Genomic DNA, 24,889 nt, shown 5'->3' on the forward strand with positions numbered 1-24,889 from the left:
TTTTTTTTGCTGTTTCTTATTGCCCTGCAATAAGCATACTCTTAAGGTGCATTATTAAAAATTGAAGATTAGGTCTAATATTGCTTGTTTGTGGTATTAAAGTTTTTATACTTTTAGATTTAAATATTCAGTAGGAATGAAAAGGACTTGGGATAATGGGATTAAAAAATAAATAAAAGTGGTCTTCATCATAGCTGCTGCTGTCTCCATGACTTCTATTTTGTGGAGTTAGATAACATTACGTCTCAGCTTTCCTGGATAAATATAAATACTGTATACAGTTGATGCTTTCCTCAACAACATGGCTAAACTGGCTACTATTCTCAGTCAAACTATAAACGGATATCTGGCCTAAATTCTCTCTGCTGTCCTGAGGCATCACTGCTGTTCATTGTAGTTACACTGGGATAATGTGCATGTTGTATGGTTGAACTATACAAAACTTAATACAACAGACTGCGATAGAAAACTACATTTCACTGGGAATATGTATTTTTGATTAACTCAGAATTTAAATGACCTACCTGGTTTCTGGACACATTTGCTCAATACTGCCACTGCAATATGTCGTGCGCACATATTGCTGTGTGTACGGTAACCAAAGGAATGTGTCACACCAGTGTAGAGCCGTAATGATGTCAACTTGTTATTTACTTTCCAAATCTGAATGACTGAGCAAGGCGAAAGGAGAATTAATCAACCGCTGTGTGACCAGGCAGGCGAAAAATAGTAGAGTGTGGGGGAGGGGAAGTAGCTCAGAGGCCAAATAGGCACACATGCTCGACTGTAGCCAGTGGGACTCAGCCCACTGCCTAAACAGTCAATGGTCTATAGTGAAAACAAAATATCAGAGCAATAATACACTTTAGCGCGGTTTTTCCGAGAGTGTGCTATATTAACGGCATACGTCGTGCGACCAAATGTGTATTTTGGGTCAAATTTCAGCCACACTCAGCTCCATTTTAGGTAGACGTTTAAGCAATGGCCAACATTTAGTAGCTTTGTAGGAACAACGCAGCCGTTAAAACTGTCATTTGACGACAGGATAGTTTATCTCTTAACGTGAAATGTACTCCTGCAGAGATAGCTAGCAGATGTTTATAAACTGACATTTTAACATGTAGTCTGTGCCATTAAGGCACTGAAATGTACAAAATATATAAAATTAGTGACTTTATTAATTAACCTAAATGTTCGGCCGTGTTTTCACTATCCAGGTTTAAGGTCAGCCAGCTTCACCCCCCACCACCCCACTCCCTCTCCCATTCTCTGTCTGCGTCTCTCTCTCCCACTGCCGATAAGCGCCTGCTGCTGTCTCTTTATGTTACTGTTCTCAGTGAACGGTGAAACTCCACAGAGTAGCCTGCAGCCTCAGCCACACAAACTCGGCGTTTTTTTTTCCAACTTTACCGCCAGTTGTGAGGGTGTCCGACCGAATACGTTTTGTTAGCTCTCCAAATTAGCCGACAGTGAGTCATACGAGGCAGTCGGTCGGAACTTGAAATATGACGATAAGCAAAATGGGAGGAAAGTCGTTGCTAGCTAATTGAAGTTGGAGGTTCTCCTTGTGGAAGAGGAAGAGGTGGCGGCGGACACCACGAGTTCACTCTCACAATAAAAGGTAAGCCAGTTAAAAGTCGAGCGGCATGGTTTTAGGCTGTACTGCATTCAGGCTCCTTCTGTGTTTACGCGTGTGGGTTACATGCCAAGTGGATAACGACTTCGAGAAATTGGTGATTATGGCGTTGATTATGAGGTTACCGGCATATAGCTTAATCACCCCTTGACTCCACACGTGTGTTGAAATTCCTGCTCGTGCCCTTTTAATTTCGTCTCAGTCGGTGTAAGTTAACCAAACAGCCTACTTTTCTGACACTGTGCTTTTTCTTCTCACACTTATATCAGACCCTTGTAGCTGACCTGCGGACTTCTTAAAAAAATACAATAAGTTTTAGAGGTTGAGGGTTGTCCCGTTTTGGTGAATTATTAGGATATCTACATCACGATAGAAAGCACTCGCCGCATTAAGTTTCACCAGTGTAGTTTCATACATTTTGTTTAATTTGATATATGAATGATAGTATTTATAACGCCAGACATAGGAAGCGCATGAGTGGGGGTGGGGACGGTGGGAAAATTAACTGTACAAGACATTGCCACCAGTTTTCAAGGGACCCTTCTTGTTAACTCTACAGTTACAGTGTTAAGGTGTTCCCTGACTCTATGTATGTCAGCTGTGGATGTCTTAAAACACAACAGAGGCACCAATATACCAAAAGAAACCCTGCTAAATATAAAGCTTGAGGACCTGGTGATTTTACGTGTCCACATAACACTTAAGGAAATCAGCTTACTTTTGTGAGGACATGAAGAATTGTTATATGACCTATATTTTCTAATTTCCCTACTAGTAGCCCAGGTTATTCTCTGCAGTTCATGGAATAATGGGATGGAGCATGTACAGACACAGTTGAGAGATGTCTTGCCTAACCTCAGAGCATCAAAGTGTTCATTATCGTTATCAAAACAAGACATGAGAAGGATCAGGATGAAAATAACAGCTAAGCCACTGTGGTTTGAAGAAGACTGTCTTAACCTGATTTTACTTCAGTGTCCCAAATAATTGATGCCCCCATTTTCTCGTTGACCCAGTGGCTGCTGTATGCTGTTTGCAGCCATGTCCCTAGGTTTGTGAAACACTGAGGTGCACATATCTTTCAGGGTGTTTGGGGACCCCCCTCCCCAAGAATATCTTTATGTTTCTTTATAAGAAAATATGACACCATTTTCCACCATTATTTTTAACATCTGTGTACAGTAAGTTCGAAAAGCTAGAGCAAATAATAAATGAAGAGCACCCAAAAAACTTAATGGCAAAACCTACTAAATAAAACCACTGGGGACTAACTATAACCATTAAATCTGGGAAAAGTCGGTTTTTAATGCTCCACGTATTGATTTTACATTCATCTAGCTTAGGTGGTGCCCAAGATGGCTTGTGTGCTGTGCTTAAGCCTAACAACGGCTGGGAGAAACACAGTTATTTTCACAGTAGGTGTCATTGATGGAGTCACTTTAACAGAAAAGTTACATTGGATAGAACCTCTTTGGTAAGAAAATACTAAATGGATGTTTTGGCTGTTGCTACAAGCTTTTAGGCTTTTTTTTTTAAATAGTAAGCCATTGGTCACTGTAGGATGACACTTAGTGCCCTTCACTAATGTCCTCACCAGAGAGATACAACGATTGTTGTGTTTATTAGTTTTATATATTAAAAAGAATACTGTGTATGGACTGGGCAATAATTAAGAGTCAACATTTAAATTGTTCCAGTAAATTTGAACACTCCCTGCGAAGCTTCATCCCAATCGATGAATCCAAAGTGCTTCCACACATTTATTCTCAGCTTTTTCGTCATGATTATTTGTTCAGCACATGTTGTATTCACACAGAGCTATCCTAGCTCAAGCCCTTAGGGCTTGCTGTAGATCAGAACCTCCCACAGTGCAAGGAATTACCTGTTGCACTTTCATACTGTATGCTTAGCATTTGGTAAATTCTTTCAAAAAGCAAGTAGCAAGTAGACTTTACAGTCAAGATTATTTTCTCATGCATATTATGGATCTTGAATTTGCACGGATCGTTACAGATTGAGTATTTAGTTTTACCCCCCTTTGATTAAAAAGTGACTTTCCTATCGTGTTATTTTACAAATCTGTTTGTTCTAGATTGTAAGCAAACTGTAGATTTAATGTAACAAGATATGTATCCTATTCTACATGTTTACAGAATTTTGTCTGATGTGATGCGTGAAACTGGTATCAACTGCATCGACCAGCATGTTTACCTGTTTTGTTACCAGAATCAAGAACTTACAGTCAACCCTAATTGCAGTGATTCCAAAAACAGTTTTAGTGCCACCTATTTAAAGAACAATAGGAGTTTTATTATGTCTTAATTGCATGTTTCAGACCACTTTACGTTTTACATTTATTGATCCCTAAGTGTCAGTGACTAACTGCCTCATTACTACCTGTCACTGATATCTCTGCAAGATTGTCTCTCTTTGCTAGATTGACTATAAGTTTTTTCACTGCTTCATAGACTTTGAATAATTTCCAGTCAGCAGTGTATGAGTAGGTGCACACAGTTACCTTTGTACAGAGTTCTTAGACCACATAAATGAATAATGTTGGCCCACGGCTTATTGTCTGTCTGCCTATTGTCTTTGGTTTCAGTTCACATATTGTAGGATGGCCTACAATATGTGGAAAATCACAATGCATTCAGGTCATAGTTTGTCATCAGTCCTTATTTGGCTCTAAATAGATTTTTGATTATTCAGGTTATTCAAATGGGTATAACTACAACAACATGATACCAGTGTACCCTTAAATTTATTCTGATACCAGTAGAGTCTTTCATTCAGAGCCCATCATGTAAATGGGAGCATTAATTTGTGTAAAATGCCACTTTGACCTCCCTATCCAAATGATTTTTACACAAATGCACTTTGAAAGTGTTCAAATTAATCAGCTGTGTCCAGTACACCAATCTAGACCTGAACACACCACAGACTGTACTGACCATAGCTGCTGCAGAAGTGGACCAGTCACACATCTGGCATCTTTTGGTGATTGGATGCAAGCAAAACTATACAAATAGTCATTTCTTTTCTAGATCTGAATACAGAACGATCAAATTGTTTGACTCGAGATGTTCTGATACTGCTTGATACTTATTTCAGTCAGTACCTTACAGGCACTGAGTACCGATTAAAAGCTCAATCAAATGCAGCTTCTAAGAGCTCGGTAAACTGAGGCACTTATGACTCAACAACATATTCAAAGTACCTGGACGGTGTGTTCAAAACAGAAATGTATCCTCATGAGTAACACAAGGATGTCCCTGAGAAAGTCTATGTCAGCCTTGTGGGGCTGTAAAGCTCTGTATCAGGCTGTCCAAATATTTCTGTAACAGTATTTATTTATGATAGGCCATGGAGGGAGGTGAGCCATTCTCTCCCTCCAAAAGAGACAGTGTGTATGGGCTACCAGCCAACTGGCAGACCAGTGAAAACTCTGAAATGACGCCCATACAAGTACTGGCTAGTTCAAGGCTGTATCCATTTATTAGGGCTCTAACAGCGAAGATTTGCTTCTGGAACGTTGCTCCTCTTCTTCTTCTTCTTCTTCTTCTTCTTCTTCTTCTTCTTCTTCTTCTTCTGGGGCAGCTAAATCCATAAGGCTTAAATACCAAAATTAGCTGGTTGGTTGCAGATTCCACCCACTACCCGGGCACATAAAATTACATTTGCTGACGTTGAGGTAGTGCTGTAATAATCAAGCTTACATTTTTGTAATTCTCCCATATGGCTTGGCATAGATTTCATTTTTTTTAAACCATTTTAATCCCTCAAGTCATCTTTTTGCTCCATTATTCTGCTGCTCTGAAAATGTATAATTTTGTGACCTTTTCTCAATTTTCTAGAAGCCCTACACCCCTCGGAGGGGCTCACAAATGTGACATTTGTCTGGCACGATGGAGGTTCAGGACTGAGTCAGTAAATAGCAATAAATAGTCAATAATTTTGTGATGATTGATAAAAGTGAGCTGGATGGTATGGCCTAAAATTTATAGGTATAAGTATAACTTGAAGCGTGGATGGTAACAATATGTATCGTGGTATATTATCCAGTTATAGCCAGTTGCCAAGCTTTTTTTTTTAGAGACCAAAATGTATGCATATTCGGTATGACTTTATACTGCAGCAAAACAACTTGAAAATTAACCTAGAGGTCCATGGGCACCTGTTCTACAAGAATATTGTGGAGCTTAATGATCACATTGTTTTGATATGTTGTAGCAATGAATGTGTTATTGTTATTATTTTAGCAGGTTCTAATAATCAAGTTTATGTTTTCACATTTACGTCAAACAGCTTGGTCTAGAGTCAAAATCATCATCTTAACCTCTGAAGTCATCCCCCTAGCCTCTTCTCCCGTTTAGTTCTCTCAAAATCCTGTTTTTGACATCTCATTGGAAACCACTGTTCCAGTCATCTTACAATTTAGTCAGGATCATCTACAGACTTTACTGGTCTTAAAACTGTGAATTAAATTTTAATATGTCAGTCTGATTTAGTGTAAAATGTGTTCACTGAGGTCATAAACTATATCAAATGTTTATGAAAGAAGATTCATATACCTCAGCAGAGCATCAGCATGCAGTGGTGACCATTATTTTGGTGAAAGTCAGTCAATCGATTTCTTGTTGATTCCACAAAACTTGGACCTCTGTCAATGCTGCTTGTGGTTTATTTGGATTTGTTTATCATTGCGTGAGCTTGTGTCTGTTGTGCATTGCCTGTGTCCTTGTGTGTATTTATATAAAAACAGTTGGGAGTGAACCACATGTTGAAGTGTTGCTGTGTCTAGCAGCAGCAGTTTCTTCTTCTATTGTCTGAACTCGTTATAGCTAATGATTCAGTGTTAATGGTTTATGTTTACTTTTTAACACACACTTGGAAACTCTGCAGGACACACAGGTTCTCCTTTAGGTTCTTGCCATGATATGTACTTTCTGTGTAAATATTGTGACATTTATATTGACACAATGCTTTAGTAACTGTTGCACCAGTTCTTCTGTATAGTTCATGTGAAAGTATCATCATGCAAAAAAATGGCATTATTTGTAATTGGGCACCCTACAGTTTTGAAGTGCAGTTCAGTAACACACCACTGTTGTAAATATGGACAGCTGTAAATGTACATATGTTGTGATTACATTACTTACCATCACAAATGAGCTTGTTATTGCCAGCACGGCCAAACATCACAGAAGTGCAGCAACATGAGACACAGCAGCCCAGCTAATGTTACTTACTGGTTCAACAGAAAGAAGGCCAGCTCAATGTCTGTGTTGCAGCCTTTTTATATATCATAGCTCTTGCCAGTGACTAAAAGCCAGTTCAAAATTTACTCTTGTCTGGCTTCTTGCTTGGTCACACTATTTTTCTTTTCTTAGTTTCCTCTGTCAAATTCCTCTCCTTGGTCTCCGTGTGATGATGTCGGGTGCCTGCTTGTCCAGCTCCAGTTCTGGTGCCGCTCCTTGCCAACATTCCCTGCTCTGGGCCTGAAAAACCTCCTCATGCTAACGATGCAGAGCTCCTGTTCACATTACGTCGTGCACAAACAGGTGTTCGGCATGCATAGTTGAAATGACAGACGCACCACTCTGCCTATTACAAGTCACTCTTCCACCAAAATGATTTTGAAGTTGTTACTTTCGGGTAAAATGCTTATATAATGTTGCTTTTTGGTTGGGTGATTTGAAGCTATAAACCCTTTGCAGACATGGAAACTCTAACATTGCTGTTTCTGGAAGAAGGCAAATATGTGGCAAATGATTTAATATTTTAGATAGTTCTTTAAACAAAAGAGGCATGTGAAAGTGTTTTTCATGTCCTACCATCTTAGCCTTTTTTACACTGACGTCAATCCCACACCTTTTACATGGAACAGTAAGGCACATTGTCACCTTGAACAGGTAGTGTAAAAGGTACTGATGGCCTAAGTTTCACTCCGCCTTTGCGCGTGGCCCTATAGGACAGCTATGAACACCTGTCGTCTCTGACATGTTGGGACGACACACCATACAAACCAGTTCTTCTCTAGCGTGACCTGGCCCTTAAATGTCTTTGTTTGGATTAGGCCGTTGTTGGTTTATGGTGCTGCTGGATTTATGGGACTTTGCATTAATGTGATAAGGTACCTTGATTTGCCATGTATTTTATTCCCTGGTTGAGCACTGGTTATATTTGTCTTTCACCAGATGGTGAATTTCTGTATCTTCAGGCATCATGGCATGTTACTAAACTGACATTAAATGGTACTCACACACTTGCAGAGAGATAAGTTCATGTGGGGTTTTGTTATCTGTGTACTTAGAGATTATGAGTGTGTAGCTTTGGCCAGGCATCCAGTGGTGAGATGCTGTTGCAGGATAACTGTAAATTGCAGCTTTGAGCAAACTGCTACGGAAATGAAACGACCATCTGTTGAATGCCAGTGAAAGTTTCGTGTTTTCTGCTGCATGTTTTTTTTGTAGTTTCCTTTTCCTTGTAGTTTGAAACTTGTAGGTGTCAAAACCACAGAATGGCCCCGCCAGTAGTGAACATGTGTGTACATACCAAAAGGCAAGCATTACTGTAGTGCATACATTTAATCCAGGTATTCTAAACATGGGTTTATTGTCTACATTCTGTCTATCGTAACCAGGGCAAGGTCAGTTTTTATTGCTAGAGATTGAAGGTGTATTTATTGCCACACCTTAGATTTTGGTCCAGTGTCTCTCAGATAGCAGCATAGTTTCTTAAAGACATACTTCATTACACTTTGGCAGAAAGACAAAAAAAGATGAGCAATTTAAAGAACAAGCAAAACAAAATTTGAGTTTATGAAATAAGAAATTAGCAGATAACTGTGCAGCTGTTTCTACTTACATGAATTAAACATTTTGAAACATTTCCAATTTTTTATTCTATGTGTCACACTTGCTTAAGAGGATGGGCGTTGTGTGAGAACACACACACACCAAGGGAAATCTTCGGTGTGTAGTATTGGTGTTGTACTGTGTAAATTAAAGGTAAAGAAACAGTCAAGTGATGGCTTAAAATGGAGATCAGTATTTCAGCTCACTTGTCTGCCTTGTTTGTTTGACCCTGATGTCAGATAGAAGGAAAGCTCAAGGAGAGTGGGGGGTATTTAGGGTGGCATGAGCAGCTGTTGACAGAGAAGCAAGATCCTCTGGTCACCATAGCAACACTTGTGTTGCCCACACTGGTGTGCCTCTGTGTTTACAGCTTATTTGTGCAATCCTCATCTCACTCAAAAGAGAATAGCCAGGCTGAGGCCTCTGTGTTGACTGTTAAATTGTCTTACTATTGAAGAATGTAGAAATATAGTTTAAGTCTACCAAATAAAATGGATAAAATGATAAAATCTTATTTTTTTCTCTCTGCTTGAAGTGGTGATTACGTAAAAGCTTATTAATATATACTGTATGTTCCCATAAAAATATTTGATAGTTTCAGTTCCTGTGGAGAAGCCAGTGAGACACAGGTCGCATCTGCAATGTCAACAGAGCCAGCAGTCTGCCAAGGGTTCTCTCCACTATTCAGTTTAATGTTTTTGATCAAAGGTGCCGATCATTTACTTTCAGTTTCCGATGTAATACACAGGAACTTGTGGTTCTTTATAATGTCATGCAATGTAAGAGTACAAAGTACGCACTGGCCTAGATTTGAAGCCGCGTGTCATGGTTGCACAGTGAATTATATTATGTAAAAGAGAATGTATTCAATTGTTTATTCAGTGTGTTTATGGGTTAAAATTGAGCAATAAACTATCTTGTACAAATTTGCATCTTTACATGCAGTGATATGAATGCATGGTCAGAGTATTGCAGGAGGGGCTTCTATTATTTTCATCTTTACAGCCTTTGGAAAGATGGAGATTATATTCTGTCTGTTTGTGTGCTGCACTGAGCATCAAAAGAGCTTTCTGTGTCCCACAATCTCCTCCACACAACATATTTACTCGCCACCCACCCCCACACAGACATATACACATGCAAGCCCTACAGCAACTGGTTCCTTGTGTGCTTACATGCGGACATGAAACCAGGATATTTGGAGAAACCAGATTAAAGCAGAGAAGTGCTGACATGCCCTGCAATAACCTGCTTAGTATGATAGCTGCCCTACCCTGTGCCATATCATTTAAACAAGGATTTTAGACTTGACGATCTGTGTAACCAGAGGTCATCTTAACTGAACATTTTCTGCCACTGACTCAATTTTTTTTAACAATGACAAAAATCTGAAGGCTGTCCTGTCTGCACAGATTGAATTTTTTTTTGTGGCATCACGCTCACAGAGTGCATTGCAGGAGTAAAAATAATTGTTGAAAAACAAGATTCCCCTTGGAGCATGTCACATGTCTAATGCAAAAATGTTTAAACAGCGGGAACCACATTAGACGCTGGCTCTCTTGTGTTACACACCACACCATTAATGCCAAAATCCTAATCTGAAATCACTCACTGGGGCAGCATTGTACCTGTGTTGTTTAGTTCATTGCACAAAGGAAAATAAAAGATAAAGCCAGCAAAATGATTGACCCTCTTCACAGCAACATTGCTGGAAAAGGGGCTTTTGATTGATTCATCTCTAAAGGGGGACTTTCTTTAAATCAATACAAAAATGTGATGAAGGATTTTTTGGCTGCGTCAAGTCTTGTAAAGTGCCTTGAGTGATGTCACTTGAGTCAGTCTTGTTTAGAGTAGAACAGCACAAGTTTGAAAATGTGAGGTTATGGAGGCAGAAAGCTCGGTCACCAGAACTCTGTAGCTGATTGTCTGCGCCTCATATGTTGTCTGCACCTCATCTCATGATTTCGGCTTGCAGCTTGCTGTGTTAGGCACTGCTACTAGCACAGTGTGCGTAAAGCAGTATATCAGTATAGTGATATCAATGTAAGAATAAAAAAGAATTGCAAATATCTCCTTCATTGTGTGCATGTTGCTACAGGTGCAGGACGAAATACTATCTGGAAAGACCAGTGGGAATTATGAATCTGTTGGTTTTGAGGTTTATAAAATGCTGCAGCACTGCAAAGCAGAATTTGTGTGGTGAGGGAGAAGTGCGGCTCATTTGCACAAATTTTAATTTCAGTTGTAGTCTTGACTGTTGATTTAATTGTTTTGGATAGAGTAATGCCCTGCTGCAAGTGATACAATAACAGTTTTACTCTTTACACTCTTTGAAAGTGGTTTTATCCTTTCAGTTCTCATTTCATCAATCTTATGCTTAGGGATGTTCTGTTCCGTTATGCATGTAATGTAATGTCCACATCGATAGGAAAAATATTCCAAGAGTTAGACAATGTTAGACTACTGTCGATATTATTTGGTTTCTACAGAGAATACTAAATGACACCAAGGCAAGTGGGAGTTGTCATTTTTATTTGATGCCACTGTGTTCAGCATTAGGGTGGAACTTAGGTCCTGACACTCCTGATTAGAAGCCATCATGAGGAATCCTTTCTGTGATCCTTGCTGTCACCATCCCCCATTCGTTCCCCAGGGAGACGATATACTTGATGGTGGTGCCTGTGAATGTGCTTTTTTTTTTCTATTGGAAGAGAAAAATGCACACATAACACTGCAAATCTATCATACATAAAAGATTACATAACATAAAGATGTATATAGAAGATTGTAATCGTTTATGTACACCATTGGAATCTGTGTAATTCATTGCACTGGAGTATGTTTGCAGTATCAGTGACTAGAGTTACCCCAGTGACCTTTTTCTTTGTTCACTGCTGAAAGAACCAGTAGGTAAGATGTACTGGTTTCACGGGTGGCCATCCATGTGTGTGCGTGCGCATGGAGTGGTAGTAACCTGCAGTAGAATGCAGGCGTTCATTCCAACTGATCACATCAGCAGATAATTTCATGTACGACTTCCTCCTCTCTACTTAGGCGTGTTAGTCCGTGTGTGTGTTTAGTTGGAACGAAAACCTGCAGACTGTTTTCTCACATGGCACACATTTGGCCACCCCTGGTAAACATTAAAAGTATCGCCACCCATAGGAAGCGTGGGAGAAGTGTTTCCCCTGGAGACTGAAGGCTTACCTCCCCCCACCGTTTGCCGACCTACATTGGCTGTCACTAAGTGACTCATTGGGAGAGGCAAAGAATAATGCATAAATGGTTGTTGTGATTACCTGTGTGGAGATCATTATTTATCACCCTGCTCCCATTCCACCATCCCCCCATCTATGATTCCCCTCCCCCAGTCTCTCTTTCACCCCACCCCCACCCCCAGACTGCAGCCCAACCAGAAGCTTCAAAGGCGGGTTTTACTCAGCAGAGCAGTTCAAGAGAAAATGGCTGCTGTTTCCAGGTCTTGTTTGCACATCTGTCAGGAGGTGACTGTTCAGGAGAAAATGGGGTCCCGGGTGTGCTGGTTTTCAACATCACTCTTTTCAAAAGCTGCATGTGTAGGCGATGGCTGGTTGTGTAGTTCTCATTGCTCTGTGAGTTTTGCGCTTGAATATTTATGTTCAGAAAGCATTTTATTTGATTTCAGTGATGGATAGATGCTTTTACATGACAAGCCCTGTTTAGTGGGATGTTCAGCAAGTTATTCACAGCGGCATTTGTTTGTTTTAACCAGGGAAGCTGAAATGTAACAAATTTCATTTGGCTATCAGCCTATTTAAAGGATTGCTTTTTGCTACTAAGACAGACTTTATCACATAAAATCTGCAAATGGCTCTTCTATTTTCATTATGTTATCATACTAGAAAAGATAAGAATGTCTCCAAACTGATTTACAATTAATGATTATTCACGTTTCCAGCATGTACTATATTCTGTCTTAAAATCCACGTTCATCCTTAGATATTGCAGCATATTAACATATTAATAACTTCTAAACCCAGACACTACTTCCTCTTTTTTTACTCTAAGTGATATCAGAGCCAAAGTTGCAGCCATGCATGTAGTGAAAGCAACGCATTGACAAAAGCAACAGTCCTATGTCGGTGGAAGCGTTGAGCCACAAAAGTACCCAGTATTCAGTCCAAGCTGTTGTATAGCTTGTGTCGACAAATTTGATTAGAATTAAAGCATATGTTTGTCAGATGTGCTCCAGGTTGAAAACTGAAAAAATGCATTTGAAATGTGAGTATTAAGAGTATGAAGGCCCTCGTGACTATGGATGAAGGTCTGACAAGCGTGTGTTGTAGTTTACATTGTCATGTAATTGCAGTTAATAGCCTAAAGTCAACACTAATGAGCTTGATGACCACAGCAGGTGTTCTCACCATTGAACTGTTAAGGTTTCCATTTGTCTATGCCATCTTTTGTCTTTTCTGCAGTCATCTGTTTGTATGTGGAAATGTTAACACCATTAAAATGTGAATTGGCTGTTCTCTGAAAAAAAATGTTTATGTGAACTGACAGTATATGCACAGTTTCTACAATATTCATCATGAAATGCTTTCAAACAACTGAACATTCAGTCTCAAGCGATCACAAATTGAAAACATCTGAAGCTGCATGAAACTGTAATGTATTGCTAATTACTGTTAACTGTTGCCATGTTGGTTTTGTATAGGTTTTCAATTTTGTTTCTGCTTTCAGAGAATGGGTCTTTTCTGATGTCTTTTGCATCAGTGTTTTGCCATCAATGTGTGATTGACAAGTTGTTAGTCTAATCCACTATGTGAGGGAACTAACATCAGTGCAAGGACTATCATAGGAAAGACCTGTTCATTTGGCAGCATCATTCAGTAAAACTTCAGTGAAATCAAAGTGGTGAAAAGAGAAGGGATCAAAGCAGATTTATTTGTGTGCATTGCCAATTTCAGCCGGAAATAGTGGTGCAGAGTGCTCTATCTGTTGGAATTTTGTGGGTAATTTTTTTTTTTCAAATGAATCATGAATTGACACATTTTGCTGTTACAAATGTAGGGCTGAGCATATATCATTAAACAGCTTGTGGCCGTTTTAAATGAATATCCCCAAGTCTTTCATTCTGAAATACACTGAGCTGTGACTGTCCCATAGGCATGTGTGGCCTACAGTATACATCTGTCTGTGGTTAAAGCATGCGTCTTATCCTTTAGTATAGTCTATATGTTTTCTCATGTGGTGTCATACACTTGCACTGTGTTGAGACTGTGGTACAGCTTGGAATTTTATATCATCATCGGTAATGGCATTTTTATAAGCTTCTGGTAAGGGGCCTGCTGAAGCTGAGCGTTCCCGAATAGTGGGTCTGGTGAGGTTGTAACCCCGTTGTCAGATTTACGGTTAATGGCGGTGGCATTTCTCTGTTTCTGTTACACTGATGATTCATAATGCCATAACCACATGTTGTTTTGGGCTTGGAGGTTTCCTGTGTTATTTCCATGGTCTGCCCATACCATCTAGAAATCTGGATTTCAGTGACAAACACTTAAGTTATATGTTTTAGTTTACCTTTAAGAGGTGATTTAAATTGTTTGAGTGTTATTTAACTTAAAATTCTTTGTACGGAAAATCACATGTAGCTACATTCAGTTGCCACTAGATTTTGGCAAAACCAATAAAGCATGATCAAAATGTCCTGTAACAAATCCTATGTTAATAAAGTGAGAGGTGTTGAATTAAGTGTAGGACTATTTTGGAAGTTACTGTTTACGGTGCTGTTGAATTGCATTGTATTACACAAAAAGTTATTTTTGTCCACCCTTTGTCCTCCCTGTATCAATGAGGGCATATCGATAGTTACCTGCTTCTCATGGCCGATACCATTAATATAATTGATATATTCACATTTTTCTATTTTGAAAGAAGCTGATAAGCTGTGGTTTATGCACACCTGAGGGTAAGAGAGGTTAAGAGATAGTAAGTCAAGATAGATGATTTTATATTCCATAGCTCTATAATTTGCACTCTGTGTATCAACGTTGTATGTCTGTGCTGTGTAAACAGCTTTTGTAGTAGCAGCCTTATTCACTGGTCTTTTTTGTCCTTTGTGATGTCTTTTTTTTTCAAAAGGATTTTATCTTCAGACTTTGACTCCACTTATCACTTCAGTGGATAAAACTTAGTGCTAGGTTAGCATTTTGTTTGGTTTTCCATAAGGCTCATTGTTTGGCCAAAGGAGCCTTTGATGCCCAGGGAGTTGGGTAATGGATGGTGGCATCATGGGTCCATCTGATAGAAGGATTATTGTGTCTGCCCTGCACTGATGGGACATGAGCCCCTCCAGGCTGCCTGTTAATTACGTTTCCAGTTGTTTGGTATGTAGCAGTAGCTGCCTTGGGAGCAGTGGCTGCCGTGCTTTGATGTGGCTACCCTTCCTAGTCGTATATGTAAGCCAAAGACAAACACGGCAGCGGTGGTCAAATCAGGCCACATTGGCTTGGGTAGAGGAGCTTAGTGTTGTTGTTTTCCCTGGCACAACATTCAACATTTTCTTTTGAGTGTGATTTGTTTGTTGATGTCAATGATAATGAGAATCTATGGAACGCTGAGATGAAGCCAGGGTTTGTTTATATTAGGTAATATTTCTGTGTGATTGTACTCTGTTTTTTTTTCTTGTTGTTGTTGCAGAATATTTTTTTGTTTTGTTTTGTTTTGTTTTTTTATTTTAAGAGTAATTTAATGGTTACCTGCAGAGTTTTTGACCTTGAATAGCACAATGGAGCTTTTTATTTATATGTGGGTCCTATCTTTTATGCATGGGGACCTGCATGGTTTAATGGAGGAATTCATAGGCTGTTTCAAGTCTAGCTTTAGTCTACAGCAGACCGTGTATCGTTAAATAGATTGTGATATTATGTTTTTGGCCACATTGTCCAGGAAGGCTATATTCAACAACAACAATTTGTTTCACCTCATGACCACAATGAGTTTTGGTGTTTTCAGTGAATGCAAACATAACATGTTTGTTTACAAGAAAACTCCACAGGGCACCTTTAATAGCACCACTTTTTGGGTTAGCAAATATTAAAGAAACTTCATTTTGTAGCTGCACCAGCTGCAGAGGTTGTTATTATTCCAACCCTTAGCATGTCTGGTGTGGTACAATAAAGGCAGAGTCGATCTGAAAGAATATACCAAGGTGAAAGAGTGAATAATTCATGTTGAGTAACATGTTCAACCCCTCTGGCTGTGTGCCCACTAGTAATTGGGACAACACTATTCTCTGTCTATTTTGCTCGATCTGTCTTGTTGCTATGCTACCAAAGGGGAACTTGAGTGGGCCTGGACAGCGTTTGGAATGGAAGTTGGACAGCCATGCAGTTCTTATACCTGATACCACCCCCTTTGTTTCATTTTGTGTTCCCAGCAAAATATCAGTCACTTTATCTCCCATTGGGAGAGCAGGAAATAGCTATAGTGAAATTGTTAGTATATATCATTTGTCATGTTTATTCTAAGGTTACAGTTTGTTTCTTTTGTCATTTTTTCTAACCCGAATCTGATTATAGACCTTTCTCTTTATGTGTAATGTACGTTTGTGTGTGTGGGTGTATAAGCAATGTTGTTCCAGCTCCATTTACCCTGCTCTTGCATTGGTGAATTGTGGTAAGAGTATTCTTGCAGTGTTCATCAGCCTGAGGACAAAAACATAATTGGCTTTTTCGTTTTTTTTTAGCTCCCTTCAGTTTGGAGACCATCTGAATTGAATTGTTAACATAAGCTATGTTAAACACCACTGTTTTTGAAAATACATCAGATGGGCAGGCCAGGCTAGCTGCTTTGAACAATTTGCTTCTTGGTCTCTACTGTAATTCACTAAACAGGCAGTAGACAGGCATTTAATATCCTTGCTGCTTTATCAGGCCTCTTACCATCTGGATGGTTGACCGGGTCACTAATGGGAAGCACTATGGAGTTCTCAGTGAAAGCCAAATGGATATAGACATTCCCATTAGGACTGAGAAGAGAGGGTAGAAATACTTACATTCTGTACTAGACATGGATTCACAGGTGAAGTGACCCAGCTGTTGATATTACAAAAGTGAGCAGTTACTCATGAGACATGAGGCTCATGTCGTGAGACAACTTTTGTTCTGATTTGGCACGATAGAAATAAATTGAATTGAAATTGAATTGAATTACTAGCAGAGGCTGAATATCAGGGCTGTAATGTGTCTGTGTCCATTGTGTCTGCACATAAGTGCATCAGTAAACAAGATTGGGGACAGATATTTGCAGCAGGTGGAATTTGTATCTGTTCTTAAGAATACATCATGAGTAGACTAAATGTCAATCTGAACCCCCTTTTTTGATTCTGTTTTCAGGAGTGAACCCAGCCTTCCAGCATACCTCCTCCCTTTCATTGGGCTAAGATGAGTATTACCAGTGACGAGGTCAACTTCTTGGTCTACAGATACCTCCAAGAGTCAGGTTTGTTTTACTAATATCTGCTAAACATCGATACTGGTTTTTTTTTTTCATCGTATTTGACCATTTTCTAGAAAATGCACTTGCATACATTAACTTCAATCTAAAGCCAGAGCTCATAATAAAAATAATGTGTTGTGCTTGTTCGAACATTTCATGCTCACTAATATGAAGCTCATTGTGGATTGAAATGAACAGGCCACTCACTCACTTACCCTCCCTTCCTTCCCACATGTGGCTGTGCAGAATTTTACCTGGCTCCTTAGATGTCAACTTGCTTATTCAATAGGATTTAGATCAATGATTGAAATCCTAGCTGCATTTTTATTACTGTTTATTGAGACTTCTTCTGAAGTCATCTGACAGAATACAAACTACTAGTAGCCCTGAGAGGTCAACACTGACACTGGCATGCCTTATTATACTCTCAAATGTCACACTTGTTATGCCGTTAGATTTTTATATTCGATTACTGTTGCCTTTGTTTGGATCAGACAAGACTTTTCTTTGAATATTTGTGTTGTGTTTGTGCACATCGTGTGCTTTGCATTCTCCCCATTAATGAATGTGAATGGTGTTTTGTTTGCAGGTTTCTCCCACTCAGCATTCACCTTTGGCATTGAAAGCCACATCAGCCAATCCAACATCAATGGAACACTAGTGCCCCCTGCAGCCCTGATCTCCATCCTACAGAAAGGGCTTCAGTATGTGGAGGCAGAAATCAGCATCAATGAGGTGAGTGCAGGGACCTGCTGTTACTAACTCCCACTGATGTTTTGTGTTGTGTAATGATACAAAGGCAGACTTTGATCTCTATGACAACACACCAGATTAACTACAAATGCTGTTAACATTTTCAGGCACCCTCTTACAGGAAAAAATGAGGATGAGGAATGATTCTATAGCAGGAGAATGCAAATTAGGAAACAGTTTTCAGCTCTATAATTGATTATTAGCAGGATTCATGACAAGTCACTAATTAAAAATCACATCTCCTCATGATGTGTTATTAACTGCTGTTGACTGCTGACAGGATGGTACAGTCTTCGATGGTCGGCCGATTGAGTCGCTGTCGCTCATTGATGCAGTCATGCCAGATGTGGTGCAGACGCGGCAGCAGGCCTTCCGCGACAAGTTAGCCCAGCAGCAGGCGGCCTGTGCCACGGCAGCCTCATCCTCCGGAAACCAGTCCAATGCACCAAAGAATGGAGAAGCCACTGTCAATGGGGAGGAGAACGGCACACACAACATGAGTAAGCTGAGTCTCCTAAATATGGGTGTCAGAGTGATCTCACAGCAGGAACTGACATAGTAAAAATAGTAAAATAAAATTAGTAAAAGAATTATGTGATTAAATGATGATCAAGTCTGGTATAATGAAGGGGATAAGCAGACAAGCCTGTCTTCCTTGATAGTTTCCAGACTTATAAAGTTTTCCAATTGAAATATAGCATAATAAAAAGACGTTATAGTTACTGTGTTTTGTTTTCCTTACTTCATGAATCTGTATGTGGTTTAGGAATGAGAATTCAAAGACATGGGAGGAACTTTTCCTGCACTGTGTTATGGCTTCATGCTATCATAAGGAGGTAGCCTAGCAGTTGTGTTACTACACCTACAAAAAAATATCATCAGTCTTTCTGTTACAAATTAATTGTCAAAATTATTTTACACTGAGAAACAATATTAGCGTGGTTTTCATGGAGCGTGATATCTTCAGCAGCTGCGTAGCTTCCTCTGCGAGTGAAAGCAGAGAGGTGTAGATCAGGTGGAGCTCTAGACAAGCGGAAGAGGAGTGGATGTTTTGTCAGCTCATCTTCTCGAAATTTAATATGAAGGTGTGGATGGCAACAGGCTGAGTCGGGTGTGAGAGAAAGTTACACTGTCAGAGGATTCAAGAAAGTTACACTGTCGGAGGATTCAGGAAAGCTCTCACATATTTCTAAGGCCTGAGCCTTTTCTGCGACTGCGTTCTTCTTATGCTGTGATAATTGCGTGCGCCCCAACTGGGTCAGTATTTTCAGAATGAGATAAATAAAAATAGCACTGGCATATACCAGCAGAAGCAACTGATTTTCTTCATATTATTAAAGGTAGCCTTTGTTCTGCTTGGTCGTTTGGTAACAATTATTATTCATAAGAGGAAAAATTATCAGCTTTTTAAACCGCTCTTAAGCTAGCTGACAAGTGTGGGCATGTGTATGTGTGTTCGCATGGGTGTGTTGATGTATATATAAATGTGTGTGTGAGTAACTGTCCGTCTGTGTGCGCACCCACTCTCCTCAGATAACCACAGTGAGCCCATGGAGATGGATGTTGATGTTGAGATACCAGCCAGTAAAGCCACAGTGCTGCGAGGCCACGAGTCTGAAGTGTTCATCTGTGCCTGGAACCCTGTCACCGATCTGCTGGCCTCAGGGTGAGTCTCTATCCATGCTGAAACAGATCTTAATTCATGCTGCATGAGTCACCCAATATCGTATGCACGCCTTTGCTTTTATTTTGGCAGTTGTACGGCTTCATAAGATCCATCACTGACAGCTTATATCCTGACAATCTTTTGACCTCTCCCACTGTATTGGTATTCCATTCAGGTCGGGGGACTCCACCGCCAGGATCTGGAACCTGAACGAGAATAATAACTCCAACTCCACCCAGCTGGTGCTGCGCCACTGTATCCGAGAAGGTGGCCAGGATGTCCCCAGCAACAAGGACGTTACCTCACTCGACTGGAATGTAGGTGCCAGATCACCCGTCCACATCTGTCCTCTTCTACTTTTACCACGTGGTGAATAGACTTTGCAGCTGAGGACAGTCAAGTAACAGTCCTGTTGTCTTTCCATCCAACAGAGCGATGGGACTCTCCTGGCAACGGGCTCCTATGATGGATTTGCCAGGATATGGACAAAGGATGGTATGTCATCCATCATTCCAGCATGGTGTTGTTTCTCTGGTCATTAGGTTTATGCCATTGTTCTTCTGAAAAATGCTGGCTCTTATCCACTAGGAAATCTGGCAAGCACCTTGGGGCAGCACAAAGGGCCCATATTTGCACTCAAGTGGAACAAGAAGGGGAACTCTATTCTCAGTGCTGGCGTAGATAAGGTATGTCACACATTTACATTTATTTTCTGTAATATAATTTTTTTTCTGTACGGCATCTACAGTAAAGTAAATAAATAAATGTAAATAGATATGGCTATTTGTGCATTATTCTTTGAAATAAGACTACATCAGCAAGCACAGACAAAAAGCAAAAGCACACACCAAGTAAAATGACCATAACACTAGCTGCATCCCTTATGTTTTTACCCTTCCTACCCGTCTGGTTGGTTGGTAGGTAGGTGTTTATTTCAAACCCTGGCAGTCTGTTAGAGTACAAGATGTCATAATCTCTATAAGGATACATTCTAAAATGCTGCATTCATGGTTTGAAATGCTTGATTTCATTTTCCAGACGACAATCATTTGGGATGCACACACAGGAGAAGCCAAGCAGCAGTTCCCCTTTCACTCAGGTAACACTTTACCTAACTGCTATGTATCCAGAACAGTAAAAGCTTATTGTTGATATTTTCCTGCTTGGTTGTTGTCTGCACGTAAAACTTTCCATCCCTTAATGAACGTGGATCTGTGCAAATATTCCACAGCCCCGGCACTGGATGTCGACTGGCAGAACAACACCACCTTTGCCTCCTGCAGCACAGACATGTGCATCCACGTTTGTCGCCTTGGCAGCGACCGGCCCCTCAAGACCTTCCAGGGTCACACGGTAAACAGCTTTTTCCGAGTTGCTCATCTGAGCTTATACCCTGCCTGCTCCCTTGACAGTCCCGCTAACGAGTTTTGTGTTGTGCAGAATGAAGTTAATGCCATTAAGTGGGATCCGTCGGGGATGCTGCTCGCCTCCTGCTCAGACGACATGACCTTAAAGGTAAGACTAATCTTCAGTCTTAGAGGTTAGAGACGACAAATGCAATCTGTGTTTTTTGTTTTTTGTTTTTTTTATTCAGTTGTATTTTGCTGTTGCTGTTTTGCAGATTTGGAGTATGAAACAGGAATCCTGTGTCCATGACCTCCAGGCTCATAGTAAAGAGATCTACACTATCAAGTGGAGCCCCACAGGCCCCGGCACGAGCAACCCCAATTCCAACATCATGCTCGCCAGGTAGGAAATCTCTCACAAGTAACTAAACTGTGTATTATTTTTGTGTACATGTGCGAGGGACGCTAATCATAGCCTGGCATTCATAAGAAAGTATATTCTTGGCAACATCTGAGTGTTAGTTAAATAAACCTTAGCCCAGATCTGCATGTATGTGTAAATAGTGGGAATACCACAAGAATTTACAGTCCTCACTGACAACCCAGCGTAACATGCAGGAACTTAAAGGTGTAATATGCAAGAACCTCCTTAAAGAAATAATGTAGTTGAGAGACTTACAGAAAAATAATAATCACTTATGACCCTCTAGAAGTTTGTGACCTGTATCTCCAGAGACTTCTGCCTGCATTTCCTCATCTTCTCATCATTTTGATGCCTTTGAGACTTTGCTGGGTGTGTCTGGTTCTGATGAAAGATTGTTGTCTCACTCCCATTTTGTCAAATAATGATGTTTCGGGTTGGTTGCAATTTGGTGACTTGGGAATCAGCAATCAGTGGTCTTTATCCAGAATTGCTTACTTACAGTCGTTGCATATTTTGCCTTTAATAATTCACACTGGAACTAAAAAGAGGATGGAACATCGTAACCTTAACAAGCCATCACTGAACAATACATGTTCACTGACTTCAGCTTTGCCGTGCCTATTTACACCTTAGTGATGAAAATGTGCTAATTGAAATCAGCCTCTTGTTTTTTCCCGAGAAGTTCACACATTTTCTGTTTCTCCTTAAAGAATGATTGTGATTAATGACGTTTCCCAGATGTTTTGTATAATCACCTGACATACTGGCATTGTGAAATTGGTTGAGAGAAGATGTTATAATGCCAAAAAAAGAACACTGGTGATAATCGAGGGTTAAAACATGCTGCTCGTGAGCTCTTAGAGTTCATTCCCTGCATCATAAATACTCTGTAATGATGATCTCTTTTGGAAATGGACGATCTTTAGGAAACCTTGGTGCTGCCCTCATGTCTGTTTCCATGCACTCTTCATCCACAGCGCCTCTTTCGACTCAACCGTGCGACTGTGGGATGTCGAGCGAGGGGTCTGCATTCACACTTTGACCAAGCACCAGGAACCTGTCTACAGCGTGGCCTTCAGCCCCGACGGCAAGCACCTGGCCAGCGGCTCCTTCGATAAGTGTGTCCACATTTGGAACACCACGGTAAGGGCCTGATTGTCACTGGAGAAGATTTGTAGTAACTGCTAAATCTTGATGGGGTTGGACATTTATTTGTTTGCACCACTGTTTCAGACTGGAGCCTTGGTGCACAGCTACAGGGGCACCGGTGGTATTTTTGAGGTGTGTTGGAACAGCACTGGGGACAAAGTTGGTGCCAGTGCATCAGACGGCTCGGTAAGCCACGGCCATTATGATGACTAAGTGATTTACGACAATTTGGACTTCTGTTTACTTACTTTTTATGCTTTTGAGAACACAAAGTAAATAGGACATGTTGCTTGAGATGTATTATTAATGCTAGCTAATTCTTTACCTTCCAGGTGTGTGTTCTTGATCTCCGAAAATAGCTGACTTGAGACTTTGATGATGAATCCTGGAATGTGCAGCAAATTGCCTTCTTCTGCCATCAGCAAACAAACTGTCACTGCTCAAAAGAGCTGTAAGGTGGAGTGAAACAAAACCTCTCACAGGAGTGAAACTGCAGCAGCTGCTGAGAAGCCAACACCAACTGACTTCAGTGCACCTTACAGTTTGTTGATGTGTGTTTTATGATACGCTTATTTGAAACACAATGGAATCCGGTTAAGAGATCCCCAAGACTGGACTGAATCCAGCGCCCTGGGTTCAGCCATGTTTTAAAAAGGTTTCTAATGAGGAAGTGTTGTGATCCCTCCGGGCCACGGCTCCAGCTGTTATCGGGTTGAAAGGGTGGAAACACAAAGATGAGGTTTATACAAAGAGAAAAGTGTTAATGAGACACACGTGTTCGGCTGTGAAAAGGCAACAAATTATGAACGGAAGGCTGTCGTTTTAGAATTCCTCTGAGCAAATGTTACTTGATGTCCAAATAAAACTAACTGGGGCATGTGATACAAGTAACATCGATACTGAGGCACGGGTATTGTCTGTTGACAGAGTGCTGAACTTCTTCTCAGTGGAGAATAGTTTGTTTCAAGAGTACTTCTTGCTTTTTTTTGTCTATTTTCCACAGATGGACTATTGAAAGTCAAAATTGAATGTGCCGCTACAAGGTTTGCTCTTAGCTCACATTTAACAACAAAAGGAAAACCTGCCAAGAAACAGTCCTTAACCTCTTAAGATGACCTGCTCAGTTCACTCAAGATTAGGAATTGTCATTTCGTGGACAAGATGTGAAAAGTGTGGTTTACAAAGAGAATTTTCTCCCTTTTTGGATGTAAATTTAAGAATGTAAAGATATGTAAATTAGATTAATACACAGACTTATATACTGTGTATATATGTTTATATACAGTACACTTTATTGCCATCCTGTAGGGGCTCATTAAAGGCTAGAGCCATCACATCTTTGCTGATGATGCATGATGAGACCTCTTTTTAAGTGCATGTCTCATCGGTTTCTTTTAATACAGTCTCTTCAAACCGGGCCGATCACATCCCATGCATCAAGTTATTTTGATTTTCAGCAAGTCACAAATGGAATTGACACAGATGTGTTAAACCGCTTTGCTTTCCACTGCTGATCCCTGAAAGTCACGGAAGAAACGTGCACCTCATCTGCCTGCAATCAGGGAAGTCTGGTCAAAAACACGAGAGGGAACAGTCATCACAGTCCTTTGCTTGGTTTCCGCTTTAACTGTGTTTTATGTGTGGATCAGGACATCACAGAAGCATAGCTAAGAGTGTCATGCAGGAAAACAACTAAAGTTTAATTAGCATGGTTTCTCCTTGGCACTTTCCTCTGAGCAGTCTACTGAAAATTCAGTGCACATTTTGATGAGAAGGTGGAAGTCATGCAAAAATCCTGCTGCTGCAGCAGCATGAGTGGGATTGTTAAGCACCACCAAATGCTGCCAGCTGATCAGATTTGAAAAGCCTGTGTTGTGGGCTGGGCTTCAACAGTGTGCAGTAAGTCTGCCTCCCCCTGCTTAGTGGGATCTCATGTAAAAGACAAACTTAATTCACCACCACTTTGATTGCCTTCATTTCTGTTCTTTTTTTCCCCCCTTTCAGTCAACTTCTGTTAGAGCAATGTGAAGTGCACTTTTGTAATGGGTTATTCAGCAAATGTTCACATTTTGCTGAAAGTGCAGGGCCAGTGTTTTATTTTTACCTTTTTTCCATCTTTTTTTTTTTTTTTAATGTCACAACTTTACATTAAAGGTCCACTGTGTAGGATCTAAGCTGATCTGTTGGCATAAATGGAATCTAATGTCTGTAATTATATTTCCACTGTAGTTTCTCTTACACTTGGAATGGGAAGGGTGAGGTGAGGGGTATTCATTTGGTCTGCAACTCCAGTGCTAGATGCCACTTAAATCCTGCACACTGGACCTTCAGTTGATTGGTGATTCATTGTTTTCTGACTTTTCATTTGATAGCCATTATTGTCTGTGTCAGACTGAGAAATGGTGGCCTTTTCTTTGGCATGCTAAGGAGCCCACTATGGAATAAGTGCTGTGACAGCTACTATCTCTCTCCCACCCTGGTCCAGGGTGTGGTCACCTGTTTCCATGACAAAAAAAAAAAAAAAAAGTTGAAGTCATTCAGTGTCTCAAATAAATCGCTCTATTTTGATATCAGAAA

The 24,889-nt window shown here is 40.3% G+C and overlaps 1 protein-coding gene across 1 annotated transcript; it reads left to right on the top strand.

Moving 5' to 3' along the window:
* Positions 1 to 762: 762 nt before the first annotated feature.
* On the top strand, positions 763 to 24,889 carry tbl1x (transducin beta like 1 X-linked). The gene is made up of 15 exons (XM_046404578.1): positions 763 to 1,621; positions 16,872 to 16,977; positions 17,564 to 17,709; positions 18,008 to 18,227; positions 19,261 to 19,393; positions 19,569 to 19,710; positions 19,825 to 19,888; positions 19,982 to 20,079; positions 20,432 to 20,492; positions 20,625 to 20,746; positions 20,834 to 20,908; positions 21,015 to 21,142; positions 22,141 to 22,306; positions 22,397 to 22,498; positions 22,645 to 24,889. The coding sequence occupies exons 2-15, from the start codon at positions 16,920 to 16,922 to the stop codon at positions 22,669 to 22,671; spliced, it is 1,542 nt and encodes a 513-aa protein (XP_046260534.1). The 5' UTR covers positions 763 to 1,621; positions 16,872 to 16,919; the 3' UTR covers positions 22,672 to 24,889.

The sequence above is a fragment of the Scatophagus argus genome, chromosome 11 (genome assembly GCF_020382885.2).
Source record: "Scatophagus argus isolate fScaArg1 chromosome 11, fScaArg1.pri, whole genome shotgun sequence".
NCBI classification, from domain to species: domain Eukaryota; kingdom Metazoa; phylum Chordata; class Actinopteri; family Scatophagidae; genus Scatophagus; species Scatophagus argus.